The sequence below is a fragment of the Mustela nigripes genome, chromosome 2, assembly GCF_022355385.1.
Source record: "Mustela nigripes isolate SB6536 chromosome 2, MUSNIG.SB6536, whole genome shotgun sequence".
Taxonomy (NCBI): domain Eukaryota; kingdom Metazoa; phylum Chordata; class Mammalia; order Carnivora; family Mustelidae; genus Mustela; species Mustela nigripes.
In genome coordinates, this window is record NC_081558.1 from 16,838,202 (window position 1) to 16,853,394 (window position 15,193).

A 15,193-nucleotide genomic window follows, 5' to 3' on the forward strand; every position below is an offset into this window, starting at 1 on the left:
GCTAGCCATACCCGCATCTTCTCCCTCTCTGGAGCGTGGCCCACAGCACCATTCTTGAAACCCCTCCTCCCTCCCCAGATCCCAGCCTCCAGGACCCTCCCTCAGCCCCTGACATTACAGTGGGTCACGGGCGTTAGGAAAAGGGGCTTTAGAAATCTAGAACAGAAAGGCAGTCGGGCCTGGTCTTAAAAACAGGGCAGCCAAAAGCACTAGGGCTGGGCAGGGGTGAGAAGCCCCACCCAAGTTCACCCCACTGTGTCAGCCCCAAGGCCCACCAAGGGTACCAGGTTTCCAGTCCCTGATGGTTCAGAACAGCCAGCAGCTGGCCAAGGCCATGCCCAGGGCCAAGTACAAGCTAATTCAGGCCCCTCTGCCCAGTTTGAGCTGCCAAATCTGGCTCGTGTGGTCCATACCCACTGCCACCCAAGAGTCTGCAGGGCCCAGGCCACGTTCCCTAGACTTCCAGACTGGGCTCCGTACCCACCCCACCTGAAAACGCACCGCTGACGGGCATCTGAAGTACTAGAAACAGATGATGTACTGAAAAGCAAGGACTGAAGAAGAAACGAGGAGCAGTACTCCCTCCAAAAATCATAAGCAGCCACTGAGTTTGAAGAAGTGTATTTATCAAAAGATTATCAGAACACAGTGTATGGAAAAAGGTCACAAACAGCAGGAACCTGTAATTTCAGTACTTTAAGTATCAATTCAGATCTTAAGAGAGGAGACAGCAAAGGTCTGGGCAGCCAAGCCAAATCCCAAAGGGCACACAGGATGAGTCCTGAACTGGCCACACCGGCTGCCTGGGGACAGATGGCGGTGGGGGCCGGGGGGGCCGGGAGCCTGCACAGCCCACCACCTCCCACCCTCCTGGGCCCCACCTGTCCCACAGGCCACGCTGGGGAGGTAGATGGTGCTCAACCCGATGGGGCTGCCCCGAGCTGTAAGCCCCGATTGAAACCTCTTCTCACCACACTGCTGCCCAGGCTCCCTAATGCCCACCCCACCGGTCCCAGCCACGAGCCACGAGTGCACACGGGCCAAAGGCCCCCGGTGCCTCCGCATCTGGGAGAGGCGTGGAGGGTGAAGGCGGAAGAACAGAACAGGCAGGGCCCTGGGAGTTTGCAGGCAGAGGGGCTGGGGATGACTTCCAGCGCTGGACCCCTTCAGCTCAGCTGGGAGATCGTGGGCAAGTCGCTTCACCTGCATGAAGTGAGGTTTCTTCACCTCGCAGTCGGAACACACCTGCTCCCGGAGGAGGGAGGGGGATTTCATGGGAAGGGCTTGGGAAGCCCTGATGATCACGACCGACAAGATCAGGGCTTCTTCCCAGGCAGAAAGGACCCAGCCACCCTCCCGGGTTCCACTGCATGGAAGGGAAGCGACTGGCCTGCTCGAATGGTGAACACCTCCTTCTTACACCAGTCCTCTTCCTGATTCACTGTCCCTCGACCCAGGGCCTACTCCAGAGTGGCAGGGCCAGGAGAAGCAGGGTGACCCACGGAGCCACAGTCCATCCCACTGCAACGGACTGGGCCCAGAGCACATGGAGGTGACTCAGGAGGGGTGGGTGACAGCCTCCCCGAGATCACCACGAGAGTGGGATAAAGGTGACATCATGGCTGTGAAAGCACAAGACACTGTCCCAGAGACCCAGCTCGCAGACGAGAAGGCCTAACACTTGCCAGCCTGCAGGGCTCGGGCACTGGGCCAGGCCCGGGCCGGGCCTCAGCCGGGGTGGGACCTCTCTCCACACGGAGCTGAAGAACTGGTTTTCCATCCTGAAGAACAAGGGCTTGGGGCCCAGTTTCTGTGGTAGCAGCCTGTGAGCCAGTCCAGAGTGAGTGACTGTCCCTGCGTGGGGACTGCTCCAGCTGGGGGCACACCTTGATCCGGAGGAGGAGGGAGGAGCTGGTGGCGGGGGGCTGAGGGTTTGAGGCTTGCTTGTTCAGGCATGCAACAAGACCCGCTCTCCTGCCCCGGGCCCGCTAGGGTGTGCAGCACCTCTCCCTCCTCCCCGATGCCAGCGTGGCTGTGACTCTCCGCTAAAACCCTCCCCCCAGACACCCAACTGTGGCACACGGATCAGCTGACTTGCCCTCAGGAGGAAGTGACCAAGGCTTTAAAAAAAACAGAAAAGCCCCTCTCGGTGGGCCAGTTTTCGAGGGCTGCCGGGTCCTGTCTCACCAAGGCCATAAGCAAGGGGCTGTGTTAAGACAGGAGTCTCAGGGGCGCCTGGGTGGCTCAGCGGGTTAAGCCTCTGCCTTCAGCTCAGGTCATGATCCCAGGGTCCTGGAATCAAGCTCCGCATCAGGCTCTCTGCTCAGCGGGGAGCCTGCTTCCTCCCCTCTCTCTGCCTGCTTGTGATCTGTCAAATAAATAAATAAAATATTTTTTAAGAACGAGAGAGAGAGGAGTCTGGGACGCCCCTCAGAGTCAGCTACAGGGACGGTGGCTGGAAGAGAGCGGTTCCAGCCCAGACAACAAGCAGAGGCCTTCTGGGAAGGCAAACATGGCTTCCCTTCCCACAGGGCCTGGCTTGGGCTGGTCTGCCTTCAAGGGACTGACTCCCCACCCCAGTGGGGATTTGCTTGTATGGGGACAGGGCAGGATTTATTCCGGAGAGAGTCATACAGATTTTAAGAAGACATAATGGATCTACAGATTCCATGCAATTCCAATCAAAATCCTAGCAAGCTTTTTAAAAGATAGATATTAACGAGCCAATTCTAGTTTATAAGGAAAGGCAAAGGAACCGGAAGAGCCTAAGATTCTGAGAAGTGTCCTTAGGCAAACAGGCAGGAGCCCAGGCAGAGAGGAAGAGGGGTGATTCTCTAGTCTGGCAGGCAAGGAGTGAGGTCCCTGGGGTGCCCGCCTCCGATCCTGCTGGGTGCTCCGGTTTCCTTGGCCTCCTGCCCCAGCCCCACACCGCACCTGCTAAATGGTGGCACACAACGGCTTCGCCGAAGCTCACCTGTATCGGGGGGTGGAGGGGGTGTCCCATGAAGGACCTGAACGATTCATTTCTCAGCCTTACTTCTTCTCTCATCCACCCCCCTTGCTGTCTCCCCAGCCACTGCCGCATTTGCCAAATGACCACAGCCTGTGTGAAAGTTCTGCCTTCTCCACGCGTCTGGAGTCCCTCAGTTCTCTCAGGAGAGCCTCAAAGTGACTTCTTTCTGCCCAGAGCCCAGCATAAGCCAGACAGAAAGTGATGGTATTTGTTGCGCCCATCAGAGAAGCGAGTGCTATTGTGCTCCCCCTCTTTCTGCCGGAGATACTCGGGTGAGGCTCATTAAAGCAACGGGACTGGCCAGGGCCACAAGGCTAGTACCTGGCGGGCCTGGCTTCCCACCCAGAGCTGCTCCCAAGCCCCGAGCTCCTTCCATCTGCCTGGTTTCTACAGTTTTGGGGCCCCGCTGCTGAGAACGGTCTCATTTTTTCTTACTTTGCTCAGTCGTGTCTGTGTAACCAGAAGCACATGATGAACATCTGGGAAGTCCATCTGGAAGTTCATCACCAGCCAGAGACATGGGCAGCCCCCATAAGCCTGTGCAGCACCTACAGGGCCACCAGGTTAACCCTCCCTCCCTGCTCTAGGGACCTGTACGAAGCCTGCGCTGGGCTTTCCAAGCCATGGGTCAGAGGGTGTCTGTCCTGCCTCCCCAATAAGAGGTTACCCCACTCACCCTTCCACCCTGCAGCTCATGCCTCTGAGCCTTCTCTGCCCAAGTCCTACCCACTAAGATTCCAGACCCAATGCAAGAGGAATGTTCTCCGTAAGGCCTTGTCCTGCTGCCCCTGGCTGAAGGCAGCCCAGAGTGGGCCCTGCGTTCCTCTCAGGACACTTCAGAAGGGCTGGTGCCCACAGAGGTGCCCATCTGGCACCTGGGCTCAGAGAGGGCCGACCTGGACCAAAACAGACTGTTCTTACTTCCCAGGAGCCAAGGAAGCAAAGATGCTCACTGCTAACTGGCCTCTGAGATCATCCCCGCCCCCACCCCCGCCCCCGTCCTTGGTGGAACTGGAAGGTGGCCCCTTCTCCCCACTGGCAGAGAGGGCCATGGCAGGGGCTGGGGCTTAGGGGCTCTGTGGAGTGTGCTCCCAAGCCATAAGCATCCTGCTGGGAGTCCCTTTCCAGATTTCGGGTACCGATGAGGAGAAAGGTCCCCTCTTGCCTAGGACAGACCCAGATTCTACGGCCTCAGGCTCTTCCTGGAAAGCCCAAGGCCACACCCCAGACCCTGCAGTCTGGGCTTAAACCCACAGGGGTCTGGCCATTTGGTACAGGGACTATTAAAGCTCTCCCCTGCCCTGCCCTCCCGAATAACCTGGGTGGCCCCTTTGCTCTAAGCCTGTTCAAGTCAAGAGAGTCCCCTTTTCCTGGGGGGCTACAAATTCAGGCACAGCTCCACGCCTGGCTCAGGCGGGGCTTCCTGACAAGGCAGTGACTGAGCAGCAGAGGGACCAACACAGAAGCCATGCTCCTGATGCCCGGGCCAGACCTGTCCCCCACACACCCTGTCTTATAGACGGTGGCGTCAGAAAAGTGGGAGAACAGGATGGAAGTAGAACTCAATTCAGTGTCCCACAGGTCTGGTCTCTGGGCAGCTCTGAGCGGGTCTTCCTGCCTCCCCTACCGGCCCTCACCTGACCAGCCCCTGCAGGCTCAAGAAAGGACTTCAGAGGGGTCTCAGGCTTTGCCACAAATGACTCACTAAGGCCTAGAAGGTGAACCAGGGCTCTCTTACCCAGAGCTTTCGCACAGGAACCTGGGGCCCTGCGGCCCTCTCTTTTCACACTGTTTTTGTGATGAAATCTCTCAGGCACACAGAAATAGAGAATAACACCACACTTGTGCTCTCTTCCTCAACAAAAGCAACACTACCATTTTTTGAGACAGGTTTGTTCCTGCCCCCGCCCCCCGCCTGCCTTTTTGTTAAAGGAATGGTGTATCGTGGCTGGTGAAAGCCTTTCCCTAATCCTGTTTCCTCCCAGCTTCCCAGCAGCGAACCTGAAGGTGGGAGCAGGTGCACGTCCACGGGCATGGCCCCATTCCCGTGGCTTCCACTCCACTGCCCTCTTCCCAGTCTATCCCTCTCCAGAGAACATGTGCCCCATGAGGGCAGGGGCAGTGTTTTGTCCCCAGCCACCTCCCAGGCCAAATCAGGGAAGCAATCAAGTCAGGACTTGTGGAACGAGTAACACCTCTATTATCGTGTGGGTTTCTGAATTTCATACGAATGTTCCTGCCCTGTCTGTTCTCAATGCCAAAGCCTGCTCTTCTCTCCGTCGACACCATGTTCGAGATTCAATCCCACGACTCAACAATCACCTGTTCTACCGTATGACCCTGCTCACCACTGACCCTTCTCTTTCTCCTCTAGGAGGAGGGGATGAGAGCACTGACGTCCCAGCAAAGCAAAGACAGCCCAGAAATCAGGACTCTAGGCTCTAGCCAGCGATCGACTGAGAACCTAAGTAAGAACAAACCAGCAGAAAACCAGAGGTTCCCCCAGCAGGTCCCACAGAACAGGGAAACCGTTCAGGTATGCACCCCCAAACCACACATGTGAGGTCACCTGGCAAAAGAGCAAGGACGCAGCCATAATCTTGGGCACCAGTGAGGGCCCCCTGAGGTGCTGGTGGAGGGGCCAGACCCAACAGGGAAGCACAGAGTCCAGCACCTAAGGTGGCGGGGTCCCAGCACCACCCAACTCTCAGCACAGAGCTGTTCCCATCTCTGATGAACAAGCGAGGGGGAAAGGACCCCCTGGGGCTGCCTGTGAGGGCGGTGTGAACCCCCTCTGTAAATGTGCAAGTCACACAGGTGCACACACATGCACACACACACGCACAAGCACACACACACAAGCACACTCACACACACCCTGGGGGATGAAGACGCCCCGTCTGGTTTGAGATCAGCTCCAGATGAGGGGCCCGCCCCTGGGGAGATTCCCCTCACACTGGTAAGGTCAACATAAGGCCGTGGCATCAGGAAGTCCTGCTCCCTCCTCCGGGGAGGGTCCCCCCTCTCCAGCTATCCCCCCTCAAAGCACAGCCTGCCCGGGGAAGTTTTCTTCAGACATCAATATCCACTACCCGACGCAAGCAGACGCCTTCAAGCCCTGGGCCTTGAGGAAACTGCTCAGGACAGAGGACATCAAGGTGACCTGTCCATTCAGAGACCAAGTCTGATCCCAAGCACAGCTCCCCTGCTGGCCTTGTGGCCCGAGTTCAAGGCTGGGCGTGGGGGGGAGGGCGCGAGAGCCTGGAACTCCGGCATGGAAGTGCTGGGCGGGCAGGAAGGCTCTCCCCAGCTCATGAAGACCAACCAGCTCCTGCCCGCCCCACACCGTGGGTTTGCCAATGTTTCACAGGTACTTTTGAGGCAAAGCAGCCCCCGAGCTGAACTCCACAGGACTGACCCGTGGAAGGTGGAGGGGAGGACAAGGAACCCAGGCTGGGAGAACAGCACACGCAGAGGGCACCTTCAGGAGACGCCGAAGGGCCAGAGGGGTTACAGGGAACGGGAAGGGGCTGGATGAGGCCGGGTAGCCCCGGCAAAACGAACACGCCAGGCACGGTTTGGACCTGATTCTGCAGGTGCTGGGGAACACGCCAGGATAAACCTTAACAAGGGTTGGGAAGAATCTGCGGGTGGCCACGTAAAAGCCAGCTGGCCAGTGGGGGAAAGGGAGCAAAGCCTCCAACTGGGGGGGAAGGGCGAGCTTTTCAGACCTGCACAAGGCAGCCAAGGGGCGGCGGGTGTGGGGGGTGCAGGGTGGAGGGTTGGGAGTGGGGGGCACAGGGCACGGGGGTAGAGACTGTCAGCAACGAGGTGGATGACATGAGCTGCACACGGGCCTCACCTGTGCTTCTCGCCTTCCTCCTCCCCTTCTCTGAGCTGCTTGGTTTTGGGCTCCCCGTCTTCCTTGTCCTGCAAAAGAAGGGAGAAAATCACTTGCTCAGATGGGCGCTCTTCCCCTGTCCTTGACGCCCAGGGAGCTGGGGAAGAATGGGACTGGGAGCTCCGCCCTATGCTCCCGAGAGGCTCAGCAGCCTCTGACCCTGGCAAGGAGCAGCTTGATGTCGCAGCCCCCGACCGCTCCCGAGTGGCACACAGCACCGGAGCCTCACTGCCCAGCCTTCAACTCTTTCCCTGCCCCTACCCACCACCCACAAAACTTAGCAACCGGTGACCCCAGCCTGGACTGGGCACATGGTGACCCCCACAAAACACATGCAGGAGGAGCTAGGTTTGAGTGGTGAGAAATGCAGGTGGTTGGCAATCCCCCCGGCCCCGCCCGTGGGTCTGGATGGAGCTGCCCGCCGAGCTGAGAAAGGCAGTCACCAGTGACCAGGGTGGGGCAAGAGCTTGGGCCTCCAGGGCTCCCTTCCAGGCCAGCAGACTGGTGTTCCTCCAGGAACAACTATTTCCTTACCTTAAGGGGTAACTAACTCCAACTAGAACCAGGCTTAGAATAAGACTCCTGCTGTGTATTCAGGGGATGGAGGGAAGGAGAACTAGTTTCAAGTTCTTATGGGGAAAATGTCTTCTTTTTTTGTTGGCTTTTTTTTTTTTGCCTTCCTCTTGCCGCTCCCCCCACCCCGCCCCGTCTCTTGGTAAGTCTCAAACCTGACATAGTGTACTCATTCTCTGGGAACACCAGGGGCCACAACAGAGGACAGCACCATGCAGCTCCAGCTACAGAAGCAAGTGACTCCCCGGGCTTTCCCCGACTCCGTAAGATCAGACTGGCCCTGGGCACAAACGGACATCCAGGGTGTGCACCTATGTCTGTGCTCGAATGCATGACCGTGTTCTCAGTGCACGTGCTGGGGCACTCCGGGGTCCCCGTGCCTGCCAGGACTGGCCCTCCAGTTGGGGGGGGGGAGTGTCACCGTGCACTTCATTACTGGCAGCAGCATGCCTTTGCCCATCCCTCTGGAACAGTGTTCTGAGACATCAGTAAGGCACTGCCATAAGGAGGCTGCTTTGATGTAAGCAAGAGCTAGAGGGGTGCCTGGGAGGCTCAGCTGGAGGAGCACACGACTCCTGATCTTGGGGTATAGACTTCATGTTGGGTGCAGAGGTTACCAAAAAAAGGGGGGGGAAAGGAACTAAAAAAAATTTTTACCATTTGCTAAATGGAACTAGATGGAAAGAGTATTATGCTAAGAAAAATAGGCCCAATAGAAAAAGACAAATACCATGATTTCACTCCTATGTGGAATTTAAGAAACAAAATAGATGAACATAGTAGACAGGAAAGAAGAAATAAAATAAGATAAAATCAGAGAGGGAGACACACCATAAGAAACTTTAAAAAAAATAATATATATATTTTAAAATATTGTATTTATTTTTTATTTGACAGGCAGAGATCACAAATAGGCAGAGAGGCAGGCAGGGAGAGAGGAGTAAGCAGGTTCCCCGCTGAGCAGAGAGTCCAACGCGGGGCTCGATCCCAGGACCCTGGGATCATGACCTGAGCCAAAGGCAGAGGCCTCAAACCACTGAGCCACCCAGGCGCCCCCCCCAAAAAACAATATTTATTTATTTGACAGAGAGAGAGCACAAGCAAGGGGAGCAGCTGGCAGAGGGACAGGGAGAAGCAGGCTCCCCGAAGGAGGAGGGAGCCTGATGTGGGGCTCGATCCCAGGACCCCAGGATCATGACCTGAGCTGAAGGCAGTTGCTTAACCAACTGAACCACCCAGGCGCCCCACCATGAGACACTCTTAGCTCTAGGAAACGAACTGAAGGCTGCTGGAGGGGAGGTTGGGGGACGGGGTGTCTGGGTGAGGGGCATTAAAGATGGCATGGGATGTAATGTGCACTGGGTGTTTTAGGCAACTGACAAATCACTAAATTCTACCCCTGCAACTAATAATACAATATATGTTACCTAAATGGAACTTAAATAAAAATTTAGAAAAGGAAAGAGCTAGAACAGACATATAAATTTTAAGTGAAACATCTACGTGTGCTGTGCTAACTCTCCTTTAACTTTGCTCGTGCCACGGACAGCTGCCTCCCTGACAGCAGCATCTGCTCCATGAATCCCTTCCCAACAGTGATCGCCATGGAGACCTGAGAACAACCAGACCCCACCGTTCCTAGGCCTCATGCTTACAGGGAAGGAGAGCCCGGAGAGCCCGGAAACCAGCCTGGAGGCTTTTGGCCCAGAGAAATGCTTTTATGATGTGCATGGATCAAGATAAGCCCTTGCTCTTTCAACCTCGAGCAGCCTAGTCTCAGGGACGAAGCAGCAGGAACGAGTGACCACATGAGAGGTCGACGTGGTTCTGCAGGGTGGGGTGGGGAAGGATGGATAGAATGTGGGGGTGACTGGAGTAGAACAGGCTTCCTGGACAGGGGCGCAGCCGTAGCACAGGAGGGTGTGCTGTGCAGAACACCCAGGTGGCCGGAGACGCAGGCCTTGGTGAAGGTGAATGCTGGTCAGGCTGGCGAGGCAGGTGGGGCTGGTCACAGAGGGCTCTGGCCAGTGTCCTAAGTAAGGCACTAGGAGCCAGAGGAAAGGCTGGGGGAGCTGTTGGCAGAAAGACCTTTCCTAAGAGCCTGGCCACCTCGCTGGACAAGCAAGCCCCGGACAGAGAGGCTCTCGGATGGCGATGGCCGAAGAGGGAAGGGAGGACAGAGTACAAATTTTCATTTTTTAAGATTTTATTTATTTATTTGACAGAGGGAAAGCGAGCGCGCACAAGTAGGAAGAGAGGCGGGCAGAGAGAGAGGGAGAAGCAGGCTTCCCACTGAGCAGGGAGCCTGATGTGGGGCTCGATCCCAGGACCCTGGGATCATGACCTGAGTCAAAAAGCAGACGCTTAACTGACTGAGCCACCCAGGTGCCCCCGGAATACAAATTCTTCAATGAGAAACAAGCTAGGGTTCTCTGTGTGGCCTCCAGTGCTGAGGGGGCCTGGGCGGGACCTTCCAACGGGTGCATGCACCCCTCTCCATTATGAAATGCCAGCAGATTAAGCAAGCCGTAAGCCTGAACAGTCAAAAAAAAAAAAGTTCCTTTCCAACTGCCCATGAGCAGATTCCCCAACCGCCTGCCTCCCCCTGGTGAGTAAGGACAGAGACAGAAGGGCAGAGAAAAAAGGCTCAGCTTTCCCCCGTGTGGGCTAGTGGGCAAACCCAATGGAAGGCGTCTTTCCATGGGGCTCTGTTAACCTGGACCAGCTGGCAGAGGAGGGTGGGGACGACAGGACCGGCCTCCGGGAACCAGTCCTCGGCAAACACTGTGCCCCCTTCTCGGCAGCCACCGCGGCCACCACAGTCCTGGAGTCCCAGAGATACTCGAGTGCCGTGGCGCAGGCTGGTTATTCATTAATGAATGAGAAAACATGCACCCGTCTCTGTGACATTTTTTAAAAATGCCCAGCTGTCCAGTGGGTGGGCTGCACCATTAACTGCCCGCAGCGTGAGGTTAAGGACGACCCTGGCCTGGGCTGCTGGAGGAAGAACAGAGACGCGTGTGGGGCAGGAGCAGGGTAACCTGCAAAAGGCCGTAGAAATGCGAGCTCGAGGCGCACTCCCGTCTTCACGCTCCACAGCAACTCCACAGAGAGCCTTCATGAGCAGGGAAACAGCTTCTGGGTGATCCTGGCCTCAGTCCCCAGGCAGGGCATTTACTACCTGGGATAGTGGCAGGAGGTGGAGACCACCCTCACGGCCCACCCCAGCGCTGAGAGACTCAAAGGGCCCCCAGGGCTGTCTCCCAAGTCTTCAGTTCAACGCGCACGGGGAGCCTGGTGCATGGCCATCAGGGAAAGGGAAAAGATTCGCCTGAGGACACAGAGCCTGTCCCTGGCGGCTGCAGGTCTGGATCAAAGTCTTTCTGACCCTGGCCCTGTGTTCTCACCACCGAGACAAATGAGAGATAGTGGAAGAGCGGCACTCAGTTTCTAAAAATATCTGACCCCAGCCACCTCTCCCCTGCTCCCCAGCCGGTCAGGTTCAGCTCTGGTTCAGCCCTGACTCTGACTGGCTGCAGCCAGCCCAAGTCCAGGTTCAGGCCGTGGCGCACACCCTCTGAGGGCAGGCGGGGCCTGAGGGGCACAGCATCCCCCCCAAATCTGGAGACACCCCATCCACCCCAAGACAATTAAATCTGACTCACTGCTTAACCCCTCCCCCACACACACCCTTCCCCAAATCTCCCACCTTTCTCCCTCCTTCCCAGTCTGTTCTCTGGTCCTTGCCTTCTCCCAAGCTGCCGCCAGAGGCACCCGTGCAACCCAGCCCACAGCTGTCTCTCCCCTTGCCTCCCAACCATGCCAGGCTGCCAGTCTGCTGCCCCACTACGCCGCTGGAGAACACAGCTTCCTGGGGCACTTCCCTGCTTTTCCTCTTCCACCTCCCCGAAGTCTGTCTCCACCTTCCCATTTGTGTCCCAGATGCGGGTCGTATCACACCAATCCTCTGCTCCAAGTTCTCGTTGGCTCCCCAGGCTCTCAGGACAACAGCCATTCTCCTCCAGGAGCAGCCTCATAAGGCCCCAACACTAGCCCTAGAGCCCACTCACACTTGCCCCTGTCCAGACTACCCTGCCCCTACAGCCACTGTTTCTCAAATCCTGACATGCCCACTCTCATAATCCCTAAGAGAACCTACCCTCTACCAATTCTGGAGGCCAGGTCAAAAGCCACCTCCTCCAGGCAGCCTCCTGAGGTTCCCCGACAATATGCGAGTCACTCCTCTGGGCCCGGTCAGGTAGTCATTCCTATTCCTATCCAGGCCTCCCTCAAGTCCTTCATATCTTCCTCAATTATGGGGGCATCTCCTGGAGCTCCTGCTGGGCTGGACTAGACAACCATCATCAACTGTCTGCTAATTTAACTACTCTTTCTACCAACTCCAGAAGAGCCAAACTCTTGGAAACCGTGGTGGCAGAGGGCAGGAAAGCCACATCCTGGACTAGGGTCCTCTTGCCTGTTCCTGGAAATGCCTCCCACAGCCTGCAGGGGGAAGGGGTCTCTGATGCAAGACTTAAGGGGCCTCAGAACAGACCCGCCCCAAACAGAGACCAACGGAGCTGTTTCATACTGTTTGAAATCCTTCTGCCAGAAACCATATTTCTGCAAATAAAATAAGGGTTGTGCAAGATCGGTATTACTTCTTCCTTAAATCTCTGATAAGACTTCAGTGAAGCCATCTTGGCCCAAAGTTTTCTTTGTGAGAGTTTAGGTATGGGGCTCTATAGATTTTCTATTTCTTCCCGTGTCAGTCTCATTAATTTGCATGTTTCAAGGAGTGTCCATTTCACCTAAGTTACTGAATGGATTGGCATAAAACGGCTTACAATACTCTCTTATTTATTCTCTTCAATGTCTGTAGGATCTGTAATGATATCCATTGATGCTAACAACCTCTCTGCCTTTTTTCTTTCTCTCTTAGACCAGCTGGAGGAGCACCTGGCTGGCTCAGTCAGCAGAGCACGCAACTCCTAATCTCAGGGTAATGAGTTCAAGTCCCACATTGGGTGCAGAGCTTACTTAAAAAAATAACAGCTGGAGGTTCATCAATTCTGGGACCTTCTAGTCTTGGTGTTTTAACAATGTGTTTGCTTCCCGGTCCCTTCCCAGAAGAAGCCCTCATGAACTGAGTACCGCTGCAGGGAATGGGAGGAGCACCTCAATCCACATTTGCTGCCTGAACCCCAACAGAAACTCAGTCAACCACCAGAAATGCAGAAAAGTGGGGGGGGGAGGGGAATTGCTGTCTCTCCTCCTTCTGTCATCCCCATCCAGGCAAATACTGGAGTCCCTCTTCCCTTTTAACTGCTCCCCTTTGTGTGCTGGGTCAGCGCCCTGGGCACAAAAATAAAGGAAACAAGAATGCTATTCTCAAGGGTCTCAATTCTACTCAAAAACCATAACTCTGCATGGTAAGGAAGACTTTATTCCATGTTTGTATACCTAGGGAACTGGCAAGGGATAGGTGTTGTCAGAGAAGGAGGTAACCCTAAAACTCAGCTCTGCATGTCCAATGGGAGGTTACCAAGCAGCTGAAGAATGGTAACTGCCTGGGAAAGCCATGAGGGCAGAGTAAGGGCACTGTCCAGACCTGCGGGGCCATCCTACATGGCTGGCTCAGCCAGGACTGGGGGAGGTCAAGGCTGGAGGGGGCTGACAAGGCCTTCCTCCAGGGCTGTGGGTGGACTTAGCTGGGCCAAGGCCAACACTCTCAAAGGGCTCTGTGGCAGCCTGGAAGGGGAGTCGTGGGAGACGATGGGGAGACCAGAAGCCAGGTGAGACGGTCCACTCCTGGGCTGCACCTGTCCCAGCAGCTGCTCGTTCCGAGTAAATGAGGGCTGGGAACTGCCAGCAGCAGCAGCGCTGAAGGAGGAGCTCTCGAGCTGAGGGGACAAGGAACGAGCCCCTCCCTCATCCCAAGAGGAGGTGCTGCCTAGGGTTCTTCCTTCCAGAAGAGAAAGAAGGAAGCAGGAAAGGGTTCATAGAGAGACACTCCAATCTGTGATCTAGGTCCCCCTATCACGAGCCCGTAACTGAAGAAGCTGGAGACCCGAGAGTACGCGCAGGTACAGAAACCCTTTCCGATGGCCAGGCCAACAGGCCTCATTAGCTCTGGGGATGCCTGGGGAGCTGTTCATGGTAAGGCCCTTCTGCTCAACAGTCTAAGCAAGAGTAAGGCCCCAAACCTAGTCCCTTAAGAGGGGAAACCAGCCCCAGCTAGGGCCTTTCCGGTTGATTTGGGCCCAGGGTGGGGAAAAGTCAGGGCGAGATAGGCACAGGAAGGGGGCGAGGGGGACAGGAAGGGACTGATGCCGCTGAGGGCCAACCTGGCAGGTTGCACAATCTCACCTTGCGCCCGTCCTCAGAGCCAGAGCAGCCCTCCGTCGGGTGGAGGGACTTCCTGTCGGGTGCGGTGACGACAGGTGCTGTGCTCTGAGGGCACTCAGGGGCAGGGCAGGCACCCAGAGTCTGACTCACCCTGAAGATGCGGTGATAAGCCCAGGGCTGAATGCCACTGGCCAGTCCTCCACTGCCCTGAGACAGGAGAAAGGGTGGGAGGGAGGCTCTGAGTCTCTTGGGCAAGCAAGAATCCTTGCAGGGCCCCCTGACTCGGGGTCCCCAGAACTTGGTTTGCCGCAGGGACTACCTGGCCTATATGTCCGCTCTGCTCAGCAGGTGGGGAGTCCCTCAAGGGCAGGTCCCTGCCTTACCTGCCTGTACCCACAAGTCGGACCCCACCTACATAGCTGGTGCAGTGGTGGAGCTCACAGGCTCTGGGCCGGACCCTGCCTGACAAAGCCCAGCTCCATTTCGCCCTGCCGTGTGACCCTGGGCAAGTTACTTAACCTGTCTGGCCTTGGTTTCCTCTTCTATGAAAACAGACACTGTCACACTTGTATCTCCACACTGCCACAAGGGTGGACTGGCCAGGGGGGAAGAAGAGCCTGCAGCCCGAGTGGACAAGGCCGCAGCCCCTGAAGGGCAGGGAGAGTGGGGCCAGGGCAGGAAGGGCAGGGCTGTGGAGAAACCGCAGGGCTGCAGGCCCAGACTGCCTGCATCTGACAGGTCAGGAGAAGCTTTCACTTTCATGAGTCCTGAGAGCAGACAAGCTGGGCAGCAACATTTGCTTCACGGAGACGTCAGACAATGGGTCTGACCCTCTGTGCTGGGGGACAGATCTTCTGACTCTGCAGTCAGCACGGCGCCCAGAACCCGATTCGGAGAGTCCAGCAGGGAGGGTGGGGACCGACATCTGAGAGCAGAGAGTTACTGCTCTCCTGTGGGCCCACGCTGGAGATAAGGCCTGCAGATAAGGGCTGGAACCAGGCTGGTGGTGCTGCGACAGAACGAGGGGGTGCCTGAGGGCTCTGGGGGACAGGGAGGAGTCCGACAACTACCCCCAGGTTCTTACAGGGACTCACAGGAAGAAGAAGGTGTCTGTGGCCACAAAGGTGACAGAGAGCAAGGGTGCAACAGCTATTGGGCGGACCAGGCTCTGGCAGAGGCTGGGGCAGAACGAGGGGGTGCCTGAGGGCTCTGGGGGACAGGGAGGAGTCCGACAACTACCCCCAGGTTCTTACAGGGACTCACAGGAAGAAGAAGGTGCCTCTGGCCACAAAGGTGACAGAGAGCAAGGGCGCAACAGCTATTGGGCGGACCAGGCTCTGGCAGAGGCTGGGGCAGAC

The 15,193-nt window shown here is 56.5% G+C and overlaps 1 protein-coding gene and 1 long non-coding RNA gene across 3 annotated transcripts in view; one reads left to right on the forward strand and one right to left on the reverse strand.

Annotated features, from left to right (window-relative positions):
* Positions 1-15,193, reverse strand: part of CCDC12 (coiled-coil domain containing 12) — a 54,303-nt gene that overhangs the window by 12,980 nt on the left and 26,130 nt on the right. For both annotated transcript variants that reach the window (XM_059389585.1, XM_059389584.1), the window contains exon 2: positions 6,876-6,943. In XM_059389585.1, the coding sequence (XP_059245568.1) occupies positions 6,876-6,943 (68 nt within the window). The remainder of the gene's footprint in view (positions 1-6,875; positions 6,944-15,193) is intronic.
* On the forward strand, positions 12,428-12,875 carry LOC132009787 (uncharacterized). Its single transcript, XR_009402060.1, has 2 exons — positions 12,428-12,489; positions 12,618-12,875. It is a non-coding gene; the product is annotated as an uncharacterized LOC132009787 (long non-coding RNA).